Source organism: Erythrolamprus reginae, chromosome 7, assembly GCF_031021105.1.
Source record: "Erythrolamprus reginae isolate rEryReg1 chromosome 7, rEryReg1.hap1, whole genome shotgun sequence".
Classification (NCBI taxonomy): Eukaryota; Metazoa; Chordata; class Lepidosauria; order Squamata; family Dipsadidae; genus Erythrolamprus; species Erythrolamprus reginae.
In genome coordinates, this window is record NC_091956.1 from 51,684,877 (window position 1) to 51,708,088 (window position 23,212).

The following is a 23,212-nucleotide window of genomic DNA, read 5'->3' on the forward strand; positions in this document are numbered from 1 at the left end:
CAGGAACTGTATGGGAGAGACTGGTCAGGCAATGCAAGAGGTGAATGGTGATGCTGCTGCATGTGGACATATGAAGTCTAACTTCTGCCGTGACAGACCTTTGGAGAGCAAGAGGAGAATGCAACGCTTTCCAGTCCTGCACGAAGGAGACTAGCCCTTCTCGAAAGGGAATCCCCATTTCCAAACATGCGTGGTAAGGATATTGGCTTGTTGAGACAACCTTTCCTCACGTAGCTCCCTCACCACCCCTTCCTTCTCTCAAGATATCTTTGTAGTTTAACCAAGATGCCTAGCCAGCCTCTCTGCACAGTTCCCCTGCCACATCTCCTTCTCTCCAAAGATCTGTCAAGGCAGAAGTTGAACTCGGAGGAAACCGCTTCCATGCACAGCAAAGTCCTCCATCTCTTGCTTTGCCAGGAGGAGGCAATGGATAGAGAAATGCCGATGGCAATGATGTCTGAGATTGAGAGAACAACATCCTTTGGTATGCTGTGTGCTTGCATGCAGGCACACACACCATTCCAAGCTTGGAGACTTTTATCCACATCTGAGCTGGCAAGCTGGCAATCATGCATGGGCTTGGGGAGAAGAACCTCCTTTCTCTGTGGATAAAAGATCCCAAACTTGGAATGTGGTGTGTGTACATGTGTGCAACAGTTTGGGGAGGTAGGCATGTGGGGTACCAAGTTGTCCCCATGTCTAGTTAACCAGAACAACTTGTTCTGAGTTGACCCAGCTATCCCTATTCACCCATGCACAATGAGCAATGTCAAGTCAGCCGTGCTCACTCGGCCTCTGTGAGTCATCATAGACTCCTATCACTGTGTAATAATGAAGCACAAACAAACATAAGGTGGCAGCTGACAGGATGATTGGCCTTCAGCTCTAGAAGATGGGAGGGCGGGAGAAAGAGAGGGAGAGGGAATGAGAGAAAAAAGAGAGGGAAAAAATAAGAGAGAGAGAGAGAAAGGAAATGGAAAGAAAGAAAAAAAGAAGGGCGGCATACAAATCCAACTAAACTTGAAACTAGGAAGGCAAAGAAAGAAAGAAAGAAAGAAAAAGAAAGCTTCAGTGAGTGCAGTGGGGTCTGGCATCTTAGTCATTTGGTGTAGCGGTCTCTTAAATAAAAATCGTGATCATGATCACGCTTACAATTTTACTTCAGTTTTTCTTTGCATGGTAGTTGAACTGGAGTTCTTTCTTTTTTTTTATTGATACAATACATTTTTGCATAGGATAAATAAGCAAAGGAAAATAAGAGCAGATTGACCCTATGAAGATCATAAAAGTAAAATAACTGAGTTTTTTAAAGCACTGTTGTAATTCCTGATGACCACTAAACGAGGCAGTTTAGTAAGTAAGTAAGGACTGACTATACTTATGTAAGGACTGACTGTATTTCAGTTAATAGCATTCTAAATGTGAAATCTGATACTTAGGACTACAGTTTTCAAGGTCTGGATTCTGTAAAGCAATTTACATAATGTAGTGGACTATGCTTGCTCATATGTGCAGTTAATAACATGAATCATTTAGTATGAAATAATTTAATTTAGCTGTTTCAAAATGGCATACATTAAACAAACAGTGGAATAAGAAATTTTTGACAGAAAAATCAGATATTAACAACTTAGATGTCAAGTCACATTTGAAAACCCAGTTAATGGCCATTTCTAATGTGGTGTAAATGTTTTACTATAATTGAGTTATGTGTCAGTATATATTAATAAAGTGAAGGTTCAAAGTTAATTAAAATTTTACACAGTGATGAAAACTGGACAAATTTACATTCACAAAACACTTACTCAGGTAATTAACAAATAGGCACCCTGTGATATAATTGATAGAGTCATACCTTCTAGAATAAATATGAGACTTCTTTTTAAAAACCTTAATAGATTGTATTATATGCATTTATTTAAAAAGAAAATGAAGAAAGCTGAGTAAAGTTGAGATGGTTATTACAGAGAGCACTTTAGATTAAGAAACATTATTTGCTGGGGGGAAAGCATCATATTTGCAACTTTCAGCTACTTTGACTCTTTAATCAATGATAGATGCGCATATGAAAATAGTTTTTCTTGCTGCTTACAATATGTCTTTCAATTCAACAGATGAAGCGCTCCATAGGTCTAAATTAGAATATATCCTGTGTAAATTGATCTGTCCCCTTCTGTTTCAAACCATACCATATTGAATGTTAAGGTCTACAAAGAGTTCTTACTTATTTCATTTAAAAATAAAGGAAGCTACTGTTTGAGATTGTGAAATTCATTAAAAGAAGATATTCTCATCTGAAATTTAGAGCATGGAAAATAAAAGACTAGCATATCTGCTATGTATGCCTCCTCACCTTGATTTCTTAAGAATTCAGGAATTCGAGAAGGACAATGGTATAGAAACAAAAATAAAAAAGCATTTTACTATTGCTATGACCTATGATCTTAGATTTGTAAATGCATGTAAATAAAATATAAATTAATGTAAATAAGACTTCATAAATATATCCCCTTAATAATTAACATACTTTTTCCTTTGAAGAAGCAAGAGAGAGAAACCAAAGGGACTAATTCCATTCATTTTAAGTATATTTAAAGGCAACTGAATACTGATTTTCAGCCAACAAGTTTTAAAAAATAAATTCAATCTTGAATAATCCCTTTTTAAGCTTAATTCAATTTAATTTAATAATCCTATTTAATGCTGCACTGCATTGGGGTTTTAATGCAGAAAAGTCCTCTTTTTCTCCTTACCCTTGACATAATAAACCAATCATTTTATGGTATGGATTAATATAGGACATTAGAGGGAAAACTGGTTGAGTTTCTTTGTATCAAATATAAATGGACCATTAAAATTCTTACAGGTTTTTTTTAAAAAAAAACCCACATGGATGCACTGTAGCTCTCTTACTTTTATTTGCTCCAAAGGCAAAAATCAGTATTTCTAACTTGAAGAAAAACAACAACAACATTTTGTAGTAATGAATTCATCAAAACTTCCTATACTGCATAGAACAAGAAAAGCCTACGCATCAGCCCGAATAGGACACCTGACTTTTCTGTTTCCATTCTTGTGAGGTGTTTTCCACCACGTCTCTCATCGAATTTCTGCACATGAGTTCTCCCAGCTGACCTGCCTTTCATCTAGAGTCACTGGGTCAAACGCAGTGAGGGCTTTGGTTCTCTCAGTAGGCGAGCGTCGAGCTGAGGGCCTTGCATTTGTGGGGGAGGTTCACCACAAGTCAGCCTTAGCAACTTCGCTCCCCTCATATTTATCCGGCTCCTTGTGAGTCGTTGTGGTCTGGCCCAACATCATTAGCTGCAGTTGTCACTGGAGCTGTCACGCTCTCATGACTACCAGTCAGGAGAGCTTCTGCGCTATTTACCGCTCAGCAAAGGGGTGTCAGCATGACTGACCTGCAGCAGCAAATTGCGCTCATGTGGCTGTCACCAGCCCTATGGAATGGGGGTCTTTGCTCCACAGGCCGGTTTTGCTGCTTCATAGCTAGTTTCATTAATTCTACTGGAGGACACCCAGGGCTTGCCTTTCTATCTGGCACACTTTCAATGACTTGTTCCAGCCACGGCAGCAGCCATTGTCCTTGGGCCATACAGTGGGGAGGCGACCATCCTTTCGCTATCTGAGGCCGCTCTGTGAAACGGTGGCCATTTTGCCTAAAACAGTCCCCCTGTAGCAGCAGCCATTTTAGAGTGCAGTGGCCATTTGTTTCTACAGAATGCAGCATTGGCCATTTTGAGGGCTGTGGCCACCAGGTTACCCAGCTTGCCCTCTTTCTATAGCGACAACTCTGCAACAGAATGGGCACATGACAGAAGCACACAAGGGTAAACTCAAAAGTCACTCAAACAAGAGTGCGGTCACTCACATTTAGTGCCTGCAGCCTCAGTCTCTGATGCAGCCGGCCTTTTTTCCAATGGGGGCATTCACCCCATCAATATTCAGCAGCCTCTGCCAGGCTGGGCAAGATTTCCAGGGCCACCCAGTGGAATGAATGTCACAGGGCCAAAGTGATGGGCAAGATTTGCATCAAGTCTGCTTGCGACAAACAGTTCCCTATTTGGAGCCATCTTGAGGGGCCCACCTTAGCAACCAGAAATGACCTGGACGGTACCCAGGCTGATGTGGCATCTCTTCATCCATGTCATTGGACAACCCAAACCTTAGCATCACTGACAAGGACATTTGGGAGGTCCTGTCCCGCCCTGAGATTTTGGGGGCTTCAGCTTCCCGGTCCGCTGCAACCTTTACTCCGATGGCTGCTGGGCTTGCTGCTCCATGGATAATAGCAATACTTGACCCAAATGTTCAGGCTCTTATAGCAGCTGCAATCTTGCAAGGCAATGAAGTGGGTCTTCAACAGAGAGCCAGACTAGCAACTTTTGCAGTCCAGTCAACTGGCCCTTTTGACCACACTTCTGCCTTGGAGTGTGCTAACTGTGGAGACCAGTCTTATAGCCAATCTCTGGGGTCTCGGTCTGATTTAGAGGAGGATGAGATTTTGACCTTTCCGATGACGAGGGCCTCACCCAGACCCTCCTGCTTTGGGTCTTTTTTCACCCTGACCTTTAAGGTGAAGAATGCTGCCAACTTTGGGTCGGCTGCCTCAAGGGCATCAGAGGCTTCATCTCTAAGGACCCCCTGTTTGAGGAGCCTACTTCTGAGGCTGAGGTGATTCCGGCCCCTCATCTCTTTGTTTACCCTGTCCTGCGGCTGTGGCAGACTCCCATATCAGAGCCCTTGCCAACTCTTTTGGACAAATGGTATTTCAATATGGTACCTCACCTGGTGCAGCATCTCTAGCTGCCTCCTGTTGATGCCCCAGTTTCGGCTTTATATTCTTCTGCTCACCTACAGGGAATATGATGAGCTGTTATGACCAGAGGACCGACTGACGGAGCAGGCCCAACAGAGGGCTTACCAGGTGGCCGCTTGGGCTTTCCAAGCCTCCACCACTGCCTCCTTCTCTCATATTGTTGCGGTGGTTGAGGCAACTCTAGGGGTGCCTCCCTCTGTCTGACTTTAGGGCCAGCCAGGACCTCAACAAACTTCTGGCCGCAGCCCAGTTCACATCTGACGCCACCCTTCAATCGGCCCACTTTGCTGCCAGAGCTACAGGAGTCTCCACTGCAGCCAGGAGGATGCATTGTCTGCATAGTTGGTCTGCAGACACATGCCATAAGTGGTGCTTGGCATCCACTCCCCTTAAGAGGCCAACAGTTGTTTGGCGAAGATTTAAACCCCACATTGATTGAATTGCAAGACAAATAAAAGGCCCTCCCTTCCCTTACCTTTTGTCCCTCCCCTTACAACAGGCAATCCTTTTGCGCCCCTGACCAAGGTCCTGGGTAAGGGAGGTTTCGTCAAAGAGAGGGAATTGAGGCAGGAGGACAAAGATATCAATTTGTTAGCTTCCATCCTCATTGGCTGAAGGGACAGTGTCATCCCATTCTTCTAGGTTAGGTCCACCCTACGAGAAGAGGCATATATGTAAGACCAACATCTCTTTTCTTAAAAAAGAAAAAAGAACAATTGCCAGAGGAGCTCATTTAACTAAAACAAAGGTATCATTACCAATGAGCAAGAAAGTGGCATTTTCTATCTCATTTCTACTATCTTTTAGGGTGATGAGTAATCTGTTTAGAGATTCTTTGTTCCTTAAGGAGAGAAATCACTAGCCTATAGGTATGTTCTGGAAAGTCTGTAGCAGTGTACCATAAGATAAGTTTTCCTTTCCAGCAATCAGGGAGCTCTTTGAATAACCCCAAGTAATTTGCTGGGCTACCAACATATCAAAAGCTTTCTCAAGAAAATAGGAAAGTAGACCAGCTAACAATAGATGTTGGAAGAAGCCTGTGATACTTCTAGAGAAATTAGAAAGGACAATCTAATTTTGAATAACTTCATCTGTTTTAAATAAACTGTGGAGCCCCTTCAATTTTCAAGTAGGCAATTAATTGTAAGATTTTCTTGTTTAAAAGAGTATGCCTTCAGAATGCTCTTTTAGACATTTCTTTTACATATACATTTTAAACTTAGTGTAAGACTTTCCTTACATGAATTATTTATTAGTTTATGAGAAACAGTGCAGTATGATTAACATGGTGCCATAAAATTCTTGATCATAATTGATGGAATGTGGTTGTTGGAACGTTTGTTCCACAGATAGAGGTTGGGAAAGTAAATATATCTTTGCAATCAATCACTATTTTAATAAAATATCTTCCAAACTTGCATATTGTGGTTAAAAAGTATGGTAAATAAGAGAAAGTTCATAAAATCTTTTACTAAGGATGTGCATGAAATTGAAATTATTAAATTTTGGGTTTGGAATCAATTCCAAGTGGAACATTGTATTTAAAATTTCTGGATTGGTTGATTGTGATGAATAAAGCTTCAAATAAATTAAGTATTTTGTGTACTTCCAAAATAAATTGAAAATTTTCAGATATGTCAATTTCCATGGAGGCCTTGCTTATTGACTGCCTTATTCAATGACTAAAGTTACAGTGCTGAAATAATTATTATCAATATCCACATTTATAATCTACAGAGTTTTCCTGAGTTACATGATCACCATATTGAATATGTTTTCCTGTGCCTGACCCATTGTTTTTCTCCCCTCCATGTAGAATGGAGAGATTGGAGGGAAGGGATTACAAGATAGTAGCATCTTATAATAGAATTATAATAGAATTATAATTATAATAGAAACATTGAATGAAGAAACATGGACATGGAAGAGCTCAGGCAGTGAAAGATGAAATACTTCAATTGCAAAGTGATGTCTCCTATCCAAGCTCCAAGTTAAGCTAAAGTGGAAGAACAAAGCCAATCATTTTTCACTATATGTTCTTCTAGTCTCTATTTTTAAGGAGAACATCAAATCAGTAAAATGCCCAGCCACATTGATTGGGAACAAGAGGAAATGTAGAATGAATCGTAAGAAGTTGTTGAGTAAATGTAAAAAGAGATTGCCAAACATGAAAAAAAAAGAAGGTAAAGTAAATGTCGGGACATATCATGAAAATGATGTATGATCTCTGGCGGGCCCAGAATAGGGGATATTCCTCTGTCCTGGTGTTTCTTGACCCCTGGTATCTTTCTGCGCTGTCTGGAGGGGTTGGGAGTGCTTGGCACGGTTTTATAGTGGTTCTGCTCCTACCTCTCCAGTCAGTTGAGTTGGTGTTGGTTGGAGGACAGAGATCAACCCCTTGGTCCCTCTGCTGTGGGGTGCCTTATGGGTTGGCTCTCTCCACCTTACTGTTTAACATCTACATGAAACCACTGGGTGAGATCATCTGACGGCACAGGGTGAGTTTTCAGCAGTATGCTGATGATACTCAGCTGTACATTTCCATCCCGTGTCAATTCAGTGAAGTGGTGGCAGTGATATGCCTGTGCCTGGAGGCTGTGAGGGTCTGGATGGGTGTCAACAGGCTCAAACTCAACCCCGACAAGACGGAGTGGCTGTGGATCCTGCCTACTAAGGACAATTCCATCGGTCCATCCATTACCCTGGGAGGAGAATCTTGACCCTCTCAGAGAGGGTCTGCAACTTGGGAGTCCTCCTTGATCCACAGCTGGGGCTAGAGCAACATCTCTCAGCTGTGGCTAGGGAGCCTTTCACACAGGTTTGCCTGGTGCACCAATTGCGGCCCTATTTGGATAGTGAGTCTCTTCTTACAGTCACTCATGCCCTCATCACCTCAAAGCTTGATTACTGCAATGCGCTCTACATGGGGCTATCCTTGAAGAACGTTCAGAACTTCAGCTTGTTCAGAATGCAGCCGCGCGAGTCGTCATGGGCATAGTTCCCTCTAAGCTGAGCAGTGAGCAATCACTCACTTAAAAATCATCATCAACTCAGAGTTTTTCAAACCTGCCCAGAAGCCGAGAGGGAAAGAGTGAGAGGGAAGGAGAAAGAGAGGAAGAGAGGAAGAGAGAGAAACAGATAGAAAAAAGAGAGGAAGGAAAAGAGAAAGAAAAAGAATGGGAGTAAGGAAGGGAGAAAGAAAATCAAAATCTAGTTTGAAACTAGCTCAACTATTTAAGTGGCATTTTGATATTGATAGAGTTGCCCTATTATGAGCTCACTGTTATAGACAGTTATAGTACAGTATTTTATTTTGAAATTCTCTGAGGCAAAACATGGTGGGTTTTTTATTTATTTGTTTGTTTGTTTTTATTTATTTATTTATTTATTATTTCTGTGCCGCCCAGTCCCGAAGGGACTGCCGCTCAGACACTATACTTTTCCGCCCCCCCCCCAAACAATTAGAGGGAACACTGGTCATAGGTGTTCCTAAATACACCCATGTAACTTATCACTACGTGAGCTGCATTGGATTCCGATTGATCTCTGAAGGCTATTCAAGGTGTTGGTTATTACCTATAAAGCCCTACATAGCTTGGTACCAGATTACTTACAGGATCGTCTTCTGCCTTACATATCCCAGCGACTGATCAGAGCCCACAGAGTTGGCCTTCTCCATGTCCTGTCAGTGAAACAATGTCAGCTGGCGGGGCCGCGGGGAAGAACCATCTCTATGGCAGCTTCAGTCCTCTCGAACCAATTCCCCCTGGAGATTAACACGGCCCCCACCCTCATGGCCTTCTGAAAGGCTAAAAATACAGCTTTGCTGGCAGGCCTGGGGTCATTGAGCATTATACTCTGCTCAAGCCAGTAGCACTGAATGAATGATGTATGAATGATTAAAACTGGGGTTTTTAAATTGTGTTTTTATTATTGTATTTTCTTATTGTTGTACACCGCCCTGTGTCCACTTGGAGAAGGGTGGCCGATAAATTTGATTAAATAAATAAATAAATAAATTGCCAAGAAGAGAAAAGACAAAGTTCTCAAGAAGGAACTTAACAAAGAGTTTTTGAGAGCTTTCAAGAGAGACAAGAAGCAGTACTAAAGCAACATCAGTTAAGATAATCAAATGGAATCAGATGTGGGAAAATAAGGAAACATTTTGAACTCAACCTTGAATTGGTATCATAGGGATGCCAATGGATAGAAAGTAACTGACTCAAAATTAAAGATGGAAAGAGTGTAGGTAAATTCTGTACAATAGATCTGTTCAAATCCAAAATACCTTTAAAGTTGAACAACCCTTTGGTCATTATCAAATCAGAAGGCTGCAAAAACTGATGGCTTATCTTCAGAAATATGGCAAACTAGAAAAGAAGAATCAAATTATGCCAGAAAATCTGAAGAATTCACACATTGGCAATTATATTGGAAGAAGTTAGTCTAAATGCCAATGTCGAAGAAAGTATAATATTTTTATACTTCAAAACAGAAAAAAAATGGTTTAGAAAAAGAAATACTATTGCTGATGCATGCTGGATAACTGAAAAACCAAAGAATGTCAAAAAGATGTCAATATGTGCTTTATTGATTGTAGAAAAGCCTTTGATTGTGTTAGTTGTGTAAAGCTGTCAGATGTTTTTAGGAAAATGGGAACCCGGAATGCATCATTGTCCTTCATCAAAAACACAGTCAAGGAAGATGCAGTCTAGATGGAATTTGATAAAACAGACTGGCTTCAAATTGTCAAGGAGGGAGACAGGATTGTATGTTCCTGGAGTGGTTTCACAATGAAGGAAGAAATATCAATAACCTACTAATGGTAGCTCATGCACTCTGATAGCTAAAAATGCTAATAATCCGCAAGCCCTAGATGATGATGAAGATTATGATTATGATGATGATTATTATTATTATCATCATTATTATTATTATTAATTAGACGTGTATGCCGCTCCTCTCCGGAGACCCCGGGCGGCTTGCAACATACAATACAAAACAATATATGTACAAATCTAATAATTAAAACTATGACTAAAATCCCATTATATTAAAAAACAACCAATATTTCACAATCATATCCACACATAACATTTAATGGTCAGAAAGGGTGGGGCATGAAAGACAAGAGGAATAAATATATATTTAAAAGCCTAGAGGTTAAAGCTACTGCCTTACAGACAGACTGCCCAAGTTCAAATCACACTAAGGGTATGGCTAGCAGATGAGAGCAAAATAGCTTAAAATAGTTCTAGACTAGTCTTCCTTCATTTTCATTAGCAGCAAAAATATGTTACATACATTTTTATACATATACAGAGCCGGGGTGATGCAGTGGTTAGAGTGCAGCACTGTAGGCTACTTCAGCTAACTGCTAGCTGTAGTTCAGCAGTTCAAATCTCACCACCGGCTCAAGGATGACTCAGCCTTCCATCCTTCTAAGGTGGGTAACATAAGGACCCAGATTGTTGGGGGCAATATGCTGATTCTGTAAACCGCTTCGAGAGGGTTGTAAAACATTATGAAGCGGTATATAAGTCTAAATGCTATTGCTATACGTACACAGACACCTAAAATTCTAATGTCTGTTTATCTGTAAGCTTTCATGGGGCAGTTTTTGAAGTAAGGTATCTTATATGGGCAAATTTATATAATGTGTCCAAAATCCAGGACCTATGACTGCTATGGAATACTTAGGAAACCTGTTAGATGCAGAAAATATAAAATCTTGACACACTTAATTTTGGAAAATATTTGTAGCTCAAGGTTGAAATCAGTGCTAGCATTGATGATGTTACCTATTTGGGTAATGAAATGTCTGTGTGATGATCCGGAGCATGGCATGAAAGCAACACAACCAGAGAACAGGTCTAATTCCCCTTTATTGCTCCAACTGTGCCTTCAAACATTCCCACATTTACTACAAGTCCTGGAACAAAGCTCTCACACACACTTTCAGAAGCCTGTGGCTGCAAGTAAGCCAATAAGCCAGGTTAATCAAACAGCAACCAGGGCCATCAGTCCAATAAACTAGATTAGCTAAACAGTAACTAGAGCAAGAAATTCAGCAAAGCAAGCAAACTGGCAAGCCCCACAAGTACAGAGTACAGCCATCTTCAGGTTTTGGAAAGTGCATATGAGGCTCCCCAGATTCGGCGCTTGTTCCCAACAAATGTCCCTCCCGCCGGCATCTGTTCAGTGCTTCTAGTTCTGATTTTGACAAATTCACTTTTGAACTTTTAGAAAACTTTTAGAAAAAGGACTCTGTTTTATTTGACTGAATTCTGACTGGCAGCTTGACATACAGATTGAGAGAAATCCAAAGAATAAGAATTGGGTAGTAATATAGACAGGTTTTTTTAGCTGCTCCGTTTAGAAAATAATTTGCCAGGCTCACCTTTACATTGTAATTACAAATATAACTACACATTGTCAATTAATTTAATACAATGAAATGTGTATAAAAATGGATTAAATGTAAGTTGCTGTTAAAGCATAATAGCAAATGAAGATCTATCAAGCAGTTGCAAAATTATAATTTTTTTTTTAATTTTGAAAGGACCATTTTTTAATTTTTACAAAATTACTTTCTGAATTTGGGTAGCACAGCTAATAGAATCTTTCCTTCTGATTCCATAATAAAGAAATACATCAGTTATCAAAACAAAATTAATTTTTTTCTAAAATCACCAAAAATACTGTGGGTATGTTTTTGTATATGGGTATGTGTGTTTGTATCTGTGCATCCATCATTTTAATTTGCAAAAAAACTTGCAATTCTACCATACAATGTTATCTTATGGAATCTAAAATAATCTTAATCTTATGTATCAGGAGACATAATAACACTACTTTGTGAATATATATTTTGTAAGAAACTGACACACAGATTGAATATATAAAATTCACTATAAACCAGTGATAACTGCAGTGCATGCACACATTTAATATAGATTTTGAATGTCAAAAGCACTCAGAAAATAGTTACATAGCACTTTCTTTTTTCAAATATTCAAAATAGATTATTTTTCCCTCCCTATCTTTTCACTTTCTTTTTCTAAAATGTATTTAGTTCAAGCTGTTTCCTGCTAATTTAATAGAATTGTCAGGGAAGTTATTTAATGAATAAACAGGTCAGGGCACTTTTAAGAAATCAAATTTTAGAGGAAAAGTTTTTGCTGCTATTCAGTAGGATATTTCACACTAAAATATTAGGTGTGGAAAGAATATTATTTTTTTACTATAACAGAAGTATAACAGACAGCTCTCATGGAAGCACTTCACATACTTACATTGAATATGCCTTTCATTATGGTAGTAAAGGCTAATAATTTAACCTATGTATTATTGAGTAGACCTTTCAGAAATAATTGAGTTTACCATAATTTATTTCTAAGTTTGTACATACTGACTTGCAGTTATTCTGAGGCTGTGAGTACATTTGATTCTCCCTTGGAATATTGTGATAAATACATCGACCAGTGTTTTAAAAAATAATAATAATAACACATTTAGTAAACTTGGTATGAACTCATATATTAATTTTATTTTTCCATTCTATAGAAAAGTTTGCTGTAATGAGATTCTTTTAAATGCGCATTTCATTCGCAATTTCATGTTTTCATTTCATGTCCAAGTAGAATAATAGTCCAAGAAGGTATAAAATCATTCAGCACCTTTTATTACATTATATTATAATGGAATATTTGTTGTAATTGTTGCTGCCATCTTATTATGGAATGAATTGCATTCTCTGTATCATTTGTGAATTGTAACACACCATGCAAATTTTATTACAAAACAGGGAATTTTAGCTAACTCTAATATTTGAATGTTACATTCATTTGACCTTGCTATATTTGACTCCATAAATCTTTGTAATAGATTTCATTACTTTTAGTCATTAACATGTGAAAAAGCTATTTATCATGCATATTTTCAATATGCCCAGCGATTCTACAATTATCCTTGTAGCTTGACATGCATACAAGTTTGTTTGCCTTTTCTAAAATTATTAGTGAACTCATATATATTTTAAAGAAATATATTTCACATATGAACTTTTGAAAACCTACTGGCATTTAGAGGTGTTTTTCCTTCTGTGCTAATTATCTAATATCAAATTAGCTTTGTAAACTGACTTTTAGCTGGATCATGAGGAAAGGAATATAATGTAGATGCTTTGTGGTATGCATTGTAGTCTGTGTGTGTGCATTTAAAAGTAAAGTCGAGAAAAGATTAAAAAACAATGGATGTAATCTTCATCTCTTTGGTTATTTTTAAATATTTTTTGCAGTTTTGTTACAATGTGTGTGTATTATATTTTAGGGTTGAGATAGCATTGTGTTGTGTTAATCAGATAGAAGCCATGCAGGAGATATTTAATTGCTGCATTTTCATTTAAAAAAAATACATACAGCTTTTTCTATAAACATTTCAAATACACAAATTAAATATCAAAATTCTGTTATATGCTTCTTTGGTTACGATCCCACCCATCTATTTAGATCACTGGAAAAGGTCTTCTGAAAATGCTCATACTTCAAGAAACTCAATTACCATATGGGGAAATACTTTCTCTTTTATAGTTCCCAGGTTATGGAATGGGCTCTAAGGAAGTGATAGTAACAAATAGCTTTTACCAAGGTTTTAATTATTAATTACTTTAAATGACTGATTTTAATTTTGATTTCGTCTTTGTTATGCTTTGTATTTTTCACTGTAATAAACTATCGTTTATTATGGTTATATTGTCCACAAGCTGTGATTGGTACTTCCTATACTTTTGTTTTTGATTAATTTAAATATTTCATAATCTTTTTATTTGTATGAATGTTTCATAGTTTTTTTAACTTATGAGCTACTCAGAATCACATTAGTGAGATGCACTGCTTTGCAAACGAACAAACAAATACTTTGAAAAAATACCAAGATAATTCCAGCAGTGTTCAGGAAATGATATTTGGTCAGGCGAGTTGCATTGAAAATAAGGAAAAATAAATGTAGAATGGGCATAGCCAATGTTCAAGCGATACAGGCTTCTCCTGCGCTCCTCAGGGAAAGCCAAACCTCAGCTGTTAGGATACCTGAAACCAAACCAGAACCAGTTCAGATCTTTTCCTGGAGTGGCAGTGGAGAAGAGAGGCACCAGTCGGGCCAGGGGAGCTTGCAAACCACCACAGAGAACCTGCACCAGCCTCTTGGCCAACAGCTAAATGAATGATTCTGTCGCCGTAGCTGGGCCAGCCATGATTGGATTGATCGAATGGAGAGATCATGGATTACCTGAGTGACAAGTGACAAGATCTAAGTGTTTGTGCTAGAGAAAGGTGAAGAAGAACTGAGCTGGGTGAGTGTTTGGCCAATTTAATGATGAAGAAAACTTAAAAGGAACTAAAAGAGGCTTCAAACTGGCGGGATTGGCTATCTAGAAATAGGAAATAGCATGGAGAGATTTAAAGGAACAAGTCTGTTCTGGGTCCTATTCTTTTTAATATATTTGTGAGTGACATAGGGGAAGGTTTGGTAGGGAAGGTTTGCCTATTTGCCGATGACTCTAAAGTGTGCAATAGGGTTGATATTCCTGGAGGCGTCTGTAATATGGTAAATGATTTAGCTTTACTAGATAAATGGTCTAAGCAATGGAAACTGCAGTTTAATGTTTCCAAATGTAAAATAATGCACTTGGGGAAAAGGAATCCTCAATCTGAGTATTGTATTGGCAGTTCAGTGTTGGCAAATACTTCAAAAGAAAAGGATTTAGGGGTAGTGATTTCTGACAGTCTCAAAATGGGTGAACAGTGCAGTCAGGCAGTAGGGAAAGCAAGTAGGATGCTTGGCTGCATAGCTAGAGGTATAACAAGCAGGAAGAGGGAGATTATGATCCCACTATATAGAATGCTGGTGAGACCACATTTGGAATACTGTGTTCAGTTCTGGAGACATCACCTACAAAAAGATATTGACAAAATTGAACGGGTCCAAAGACGGGCTACAAGAATGGTGGAAGGTCTTAAGCATAAAACGTATCAGGAAAGACTTAATGAACTCAATCTGTATAGTCTGGAGGACAGAAGGAAAAGGGGGGACATGATCGAAACATTTAAATATATTAAAGGGTTAAATAAGGTCCAGGAGGGAAGTGTTTTTAATAGGAAAGTGAACACAAGAACAAGGGGACACAATCTGAAGTTAGTTGGGGAAAAGATCAAAAGCAACGGGAGGAAATATTATTTTACTGAAAGAGTAGTAGATCCTTGGAACAAACTTCCAGCAGATGTGGTAGATAAATCCACAGTAACTGAATTTAAACATGCCTGGGATAAACATATATCCATCCTAAGATAAAATACAGAAAATAGTATAAGGGCAGACTAGATAGACCATGAGGTCTTTTTCTGCCGTCAGACTTCTATGTTTCTAAGTCCTTTTATAAAGGAACAACTCTAAAAACCCAAACTTTAGGATAACTTTATAATTGGATTTGGTGGGAGTTAAAGCAACTGAAAAAGAATAAGAATTTGGAAAAAATATTTTATAAGTCACAAGTAGATTTAAAATACAGAGTTTCTTACTTCTTTATAAAAAAGGCTGTTTGGGGAAGCAACATCACCATCTGCTGTTAAATTAAAATATTGCAACAGATTGTGGAAAGTTTTGGATTTGGACAGCTGGAAATTGACCTTGCTCGTGAGATAACTAGAAACTTGGTGAAAGAAGATAAGAGAATTTTGGATTGGATTGGATGGAAATACAAAGGGATTATATGGATTTAAGATTACTTTGTGAATTGTGAACTTGATAACATGGAGGTGTATATCTATGAAGAAGTGATTGAGATGTTTAAAAACCTTTATGAAGATATTAAAAAAATGTCTTTTAGAAACCAGAGGTGAAAAGCAAGTAAAAATGAAATTGGACTATAAAGAATATTTAGAATATACAATGATGGAAAATGAAAATGAAAAAAATGAAAACCCAGGAGACCCAGGAATTGAAAACCCAGGAGTTGAAAAGAGAATAGAAAAGACAAAACAGATTGATGACTACACTGGGATCTACAGTAATAAGTAAAATGAAAAGAGGATTGAAAATGACAAACAGATGATTACATTGGGCTTTTTAGTGATGTGAAAAATGAAAAGTGAATAAAAAAATAAGCAAATTGATAATTCCACTGGGATTCACAGTGACATCAAGAGAGTAAAAAAGGAGTATGAGTATCAGAAAAAACAGGGATAATAGGGAGAAGAGATTAGGAGGAATTGAGAAAAGTCTTATAAAAATATCATATATAAAAGAAAGGAAAGGAATTTGGAAAAACATTGATACAAAAGCAAAAGAAAGAAAAGGAAAAGTTAAGAGAAGAGGTTGGAAAGGGAAAATTTATAAGAAATAGAATTTGTGTGAGACCAAAAGAGCATGGATGACTGATGGCTGAATGTTATAAGATTTTTTATTTAGAATCATTGTGCTATATCTAATTATGTTAATAATATTAGTTGTGTATAGGTATGTACAATTAATGAACATAATTATCTCATTAAGAAGTTTTTTTTTATAAATTACATGTTGGTTTGAATTAAATTTTGTACTGCAAAGAATCTTATCTAGAGGTTCTCCCAAACCCCCGTAAACCCCTGTAAACTCCCAGCAGCCCACCCCTGAATTAAGGTATTAGTCCATTAAAAGAAAGCCCAAAATCTGTAGTTCAGTCAGCAGTGGGTTGCTACTGGTCCAGTCCAGTTCTATGAACTGGTAGCAACAGGAAGTTCCTCCCACCCACCCCGGACATTTATGCACATGCGAACAGGTAGCAATGTGATTTAGAACCGATCACTGGGTTCAGTCATATTTTTATTAGGCTCAATAAACTGACTCAGATATTTTGAGTTCTGTAGGCCTTTTCTTCTGGTAAAGTGTCATGAATGATGGAAAGAAAAGTAACAGGGAAGTTCAGTCAGACCAAATGAGCTCAGTTCAAATTCAAAGTGTAAGATGTAGGTTGTGTTTCATGTATTAGCAATAGAAGTTGTCACTGCACTGTATAAGATTAAATATTTGTTTGTTTGTTTGTTTGTTTGTTTGTCAAACATGTACACGATAGCAGGTATCGATATAAACATAAGCAAAGTAAATATAGATAAATGAGGACAATAAGACAGGGACTGTAGGCACAATGATGCACTTATGCATACCCCTTACAGATCTCTTAGGAATTGGGTGAGGTCGACAGTAGACAGTCTAAGGTTAAAGTTTTGGGGGTTTGAGGAAGAAACCACGGAGTCAGGTAGTGCATTCCAGGCATTGATCACTCTGTTGAAGTCGTATTTTCTTCAGCCAAGTTTGGAGCGGTTTACATTAAGTTTGTATCTATTTATTTATTTATTTATTTATTTTGTCTAGCACGTATTGGTAATATACATAGATATAACATTGTTTATATCTGTAAGATGGGTACTGATAAGAGAGAACATAAGGACAGGGACAGTAGGCATGTTGGTGCACTTATGCACGCCCCTTACTGACCTCTTAGGAATTGGTTGAGGTCAATTAGGTGAGCCGCCCTGAGTCCTCGGAGAGGGGCGGCATACAAATCCAATAAATAGAGAGAGAGAGAGATGACAGTCTAATTTTTGGGGTTTGGTGATGAAACCACAGTCAGGCAGTTGTTTTCTAGGCATTAACCACTCTGTTGCTGAAGTTGTATTTTCTACTGTCAAGTTTGGAGCGGTTCACTTTATGAACCGCTCCAAACTTGTCTTTTAAATGGTTGTCCTTTAAAGATCGCTTTAAAGGACAACAAAAATAATTGCTGCCTTCAATGCTTTGTTTTCATTGGGAAAAGCATATTTTTTCCTTGTATGGTTTAGGAACTTAGTTCAGTGATCACAGTTTGTTTTGAGCCAGAAGTGAATTGAGGTATGATTGCATGTAAGGTTTATTGGCTGTTATTTACTCTGTTTCCTGATTTTTTTATACACAACGTAAAGAATTAAAGTCATGTTTGGAAGGGCAACATTCTGTACTTCCTCATTTAATTTAAAATTAATTTAATTAATTTAATTTAAAAGGTATGTTCCTTTTTTATTCAACAATGTAGTATTCATTCTCAAATACCGTAAATGTGTTTACCCTCAGCCCAAAGAAGCAAACTTCTTTTATTCCTGGACATGCAAATAATGTTCTAGTTACATTGATTTTAAATGCAAAAGTGTATGTACTTGAAGTATTTGTTTTTTAAAATATAGTTGTCTGTTTAATAAATCAAGAATGTAGATGCAGTTATAAAGGTATAATGAAATTGGAGAGGAGTTGTATATTTTAAAATTAAAATAATTCTTGCCATCTAAAGATGGGTTGGGAAGACATAAAGTCATTAAATCGCAGGTGAAAATTACTCTAATTTCCATTTCAGAAGGTAAGTGAATGGGTTACATTTTGCTTCTATTTCTATTAAATGGAGAATTATGTACTAGGGGTACTCTGCATTATTGTTTTATGGCTAAAATTAATTTATAATGAATTTTTATATGTCCTTTTAAATTTATCAGACACTATTATGCCAAAACCAAAGTAAAATAATTAAAAGCTTATTAAAATATCCATTTGTATTGTATTTTAAAATACGGATGTTGGCTATGTAAATGTATTCACTGTTCATTATAGTTTTTTCACCTAATATAACTTGTGAAATGATATATTTTCTTTACCAATAGCAATGCATCTATTTGGCCTCAATTGGCAGTTACAACAGACTGAAAATGACACGTTTGAAAATGGAAAAGTGAATTCTGAAACTGTGCCAACACACACTATATCATTACCTACTGGTGAAAATGGTAAGAGAACACATAATATGAATTGGAGTTTTTTTATTCCAATATATTAAGTTTTTAAATATTCTCTGTTATTAGAAATTTAAAACTATAGTTATCTGAATGATCTTGAGCTAGGCCCTTGCTCTCAACTCAACTCTCCTAGGATTCTTGTGAGGAAAATAGACAGGGGCATTATGTACATCATTTAAATTGTACAAAGCAGAGGTGGAACACAAATCTAATAAAATACAAAATAAGAAAATACTTTGAACATTTCTTAGACTTATATACCACTCATAGTGCTTTACAGCCCTCTGTAATTGGTATACAGAATCAGCATATTACCTCCAACAATCTCATTTTACTAACCATGGAAAGATGGAAGGCTAAGTCAATCTTGAACTGGTCAGGATCAAATTGCTGCAGTCTGCAGAGTTAGTTTGCAATACTGCATTCTAACCACTGTGCCTCTACGGCTCATAGTTATAAATAACTCAAATCCCATCATGATTAGGCCTCTTATACACCTATATATGCTTGAATTGGAAACAGTGATAATAATAATCAGGCTGCATGTTTTTTGATGTATTTCCAGATACAATACTTCTGGATTATAGATACAAGAAAATTGGTTCACTTTTGTTTTTCCAAGTTCTTTCTAAAGTAGTGTTTTCCTATACGTGGTAGCAGTATCCAATGTTCTTTTAATATAACTGTATAAAGCAAATGATGTTGAGTTTTTGCCAAACCATGTACATATATTTTTCTGCGAGGATATTCATCTTCTGCCAGTGCTGCATTTTTCATGAATCTTTCCCTTGTGTTATGAACTGAAATAGTTATTTCTTATTGTACATTATCTGTCTTTTATGTCTTTTCATGCATAATAGAGGTTTCCCTCAAATTATGGCCGCAATTGGGCTGCAGCTTCCTTCCCCTAAGCAAGACAATTGTTAAATAAGTTGCAACTAATTGTAATGACCTTTTTGCCACAGTTGTTAGGTGAGTCACACACTTGTTTAGTGAATCTGGTCAGAAGCCATCTTGGAAGTTCACAAATGGCAATTACATGATTCTCACCTGCTTCAGTCATCATAAATACTTGCTGTTTGCAAGTGCCGAAATTTTCATTGCATGAGTGGAAGGATGCCACAATGGTCACATGTTGACCAGCTACCAGACATTTTTTTTCAGCACCAACATAACTTTGAACAGTCACTAAATGAATGATCATAAGTCAGGGACTATCTCTATGTCATTTTCTTGGGTGTAGGAATGAGCCGGCTCGAGTTTTCAGAGCATACAAATCTAATTATTTATTTATTTATTATTATTATTATTATTATTATTATTATTATTATTATATGGCAGCTGGCATCTTTCAGGAATAAATTATTGTATTGAGATGGCTCCAAAGAAGAAGAAAAAAGTGTTATACCACAATTTTTGAAATCCTAAATATCTGCAGATAAGGAAAGGAATTTTGAAGATTCCTAGTTTTCCACTGTTTGTTACTATTAGTAGTACTGACGTCAAAAAATCAGTAGTACTGTTTTCTTTTCTTTTTTTGTTTCAGCATAAGGTATATACTTCTATGTTTGTATGTCAAATCAAGTAAGTTATACTGCTATCTGGGAGTGAATTTACACTGTAACGATATTTAATGTCATTCTGTCTTCTCTTTTCATGTCTTATCTTTATAAATAATTATGTTCAGAAAATAATGAGAACACATGAGGGAGTTAATAAATAGCCAGAAGTCAAAACACATGGCACCACATGACCAAAAGTAAATAGGAGTCAATGTGTTGTATGAATCAAAACTGGAGAACAAAAAAAGGTTCCAAATGCCACGATAATTGAGAAACAGTAACAGAAATAGGGTTTGACAGGTTCTGACTGGTTCTAGAGAACTGGTAGCGGAAATTTTGAGTAGTTCGGAGAACCACTAAATACCACCTTTGACTGGCCACACCCCCATCAATTCTCTGCCTCCCAAATCCCAGCTGATTAAAAGGAAATGGAGATTTTGCAGCATTCTTCCCCTGGAGTGGTGTAGGAATGGAGATTTTACAGTATCCTTCTCCTGCCATGGCCACAAAGCCATACTACACCCACAGAACTGGTAGTAAAAAAATTTGAATCCCACTACTGATCAGGAACAAGACTATGTTAATAACCAATTACTTTTTGCCTCTTCTATTTTGGCCATTTTAGTTTAAGTAATTTCAGGAATGTAAATTATTTTTTCTTTAAATTGCCTCTTAGATCTTCAACCTCTACTTATATGTACAAATATGTATTTGCTATCATGGTTTCAGAGACTTCCAAATATTTCAGGCTGAAATTCATGTAGTCTATCTAACATCCTGTTAAGCTATTCTTAAATAAGATAGCTAGCCTTCTTTTCCAACTCAATCCAATTTCAACTAATAATGATTTTTTTAAAAAATTTCAATTCTCCTTTGAAATAGCATGCATATTGAGCTGCCTCCTGCTCATTCAGTATCTCTTAAATTAGAACTGCATTGTAGTCAAAGGTTATTAAGAGAAGAGCTTTGGAATTTTAATTTCATTAACTGAGGTGGAAATATACCTTAAAATTAAAAAATCGATAATTTTCCTGGCAATCTTTTAATTGGGAACTTTGCCCACGCATTCAATTGATTTTATACTTCTGCTGTGGAGAAGTCCTTGAAATTTTGTAAAAAGCAAATCAGTATAATGATTTGAGACAGCCTCCAGTAACTAATAGGATCTAAACCTTTTCTGAATATCTTGTGGATCTTTCCAGATAATCTAGCCAGTGTTTTTGTCGAGGCTCTATTCTTTGGATAGCGAGGTAAGACAGGCTATTGATATACAGTGGTACCTCAAGAAACGAACCCCTCGTCTTACGAACAACTCGTGATACGAACCCGGGGTTCAGAAAAATTTTGCCTCTTCTTACAAACTTTTTTCGAGTTACGAACCGGCGTTCGGAGACTGCTGGGAAGCCGCGCGGCTGTTTTAAAAGGTGACAGGCGGGCGGCGGGGCTTCCCAGAAGCCTCCCGAACGCCGGTTCGTAACTCGAACAAAGTTCGTAAGAAGAGGCAAAATTTTTCTGAACCCCGGGTTCGGTTCGGGAGGTTGCTGGGAAGCCCCCCAGCCCGGCTGTCACCTTTTAAAACAGCCGCGCGGCTTCCCAGCTGTCTCCCGAAGCCGAACGCGGAAGTTCGGCTTTGGCGTTCGGCTTCAGGAGACAGCTGGGAAGCGGCGCGGCTGTTTTAAAAGGTGACAGCCGGCCTGGGGGGCTTCCCAGCACCCCCCCCGAACCCGGGTTCGTGGTTCGGGGGTTGCTGGGAAGCCCCCCAGGCTGGCTGCGACCTTTTAAAACAGCCGCGCGGCTTCCCAGCTGTCTCCCGAAGCCGAACGCGGAAGTTCGGCTTTGGCGTTCGGCTTCGGGAGACAGCTGGGAAGCCGCGCGGCTGTTTTAAAAGGTGACAGCCGGCCTGGGGGGCTTCCCAGCACCCCCCCGAACCCCGAACCTGGGTTCGGGGTAGTGCTGGGAAGCCCCCCAGGCCGGCTGTCACCTTTTAAAACAGCCGCACGGCTTCCCAGCAGTCACCGAAAGCCGTTTTTTTGCGGGGGGGGGGGTTTGGTTGCACGGATTAATTGACTTTACATTGTTTCCTATGGGAAACAATGTTTTGTCTTACGAACCTTTCATCTTACGAACCTCCTCCTTGCACCAATTAAGTTCGTATCATGAGGTATTACTGTAATTGCACTTAAACATTTATTAGTTAAACATTAGTCACTCAGTTGCTGGAAGTTGGTAGCATATAAATTTAATAACTTTTATCACTTTCTTCATTATTGTGGAAAACCAGAAGACCTCCTGAACACTTATAGGAAATGTAGCTGCTCAAGAGATAACTAGAACATAAAGGGTAGAAAACTTGCCATGAATAGTAAACAGGTGTTAAAATGCATTATAATGCTTGCTGTGAAATTAAAAGCTGCACATAAGCCTTTTATGCTACCACTGATGCATCTTTGAGTAGATATCTGAAGGACTCACATGCTTTGATGTGTGGGAGCAAATAGTTATTGCAGTTTATTTGCAAGGTATTTGAAAGATGAAATCATTTATTTTCATGCTGTCAGAATGCCAGAAATTAATACTAGTTCAAATTAGATGTTCATTGTTTCAACCTAGTACAGTTTTATGAAATCAGTTTTAACAACTTGTGCATCCAATCATATGCCCTGGTGTACCTGTCCTTCATAGTTGATGTCCTGTCAGAAGGCCTTGATGAAGTGAATCCATGTATGTTAAATGAGTTTCCATCAGGCTTATGCATCAGAATTTTCATTAATTTCTAGACACTGGTGACATTCCAGTTGGCCTACAAAGAAGCTACTTTTTAGTTCCAATGCAAATTCATTGGAATAGTTTTCTTTAAACATCAGATTTTTCTTCCCTCTTTGTCCTTCAAAAGATTCTAAAAAGAGCTTTAAAAAGATTTTGTAGAATAATATGCTTTGTGTAGTTGGGATATTATTGTA

General features: G+C 37.8%; 1 protein-coding gene across 1 annotated transcript in view; it reads left to right on the forward strand.

The window, feature by feature from the left end:
* Positions 1–23,212, forward strand: part of TENM3 (teneurin transmembrane protein 3) — a 1,937,374-nt gene that overhangs the window by 1,791,795 nt on the left and 122,367 nt on the right. Inside the window, exon 15 of the mRNA XM_070757504.1 lies at positions 18,559–18,681. Coding sequence (XP_070613605.1) covers positions 18,559–18,681 — 123 coding nt within the window. The remainder of the gene's footprint in view (positions 1–18,558; positions 18,682–23,212) is intronic.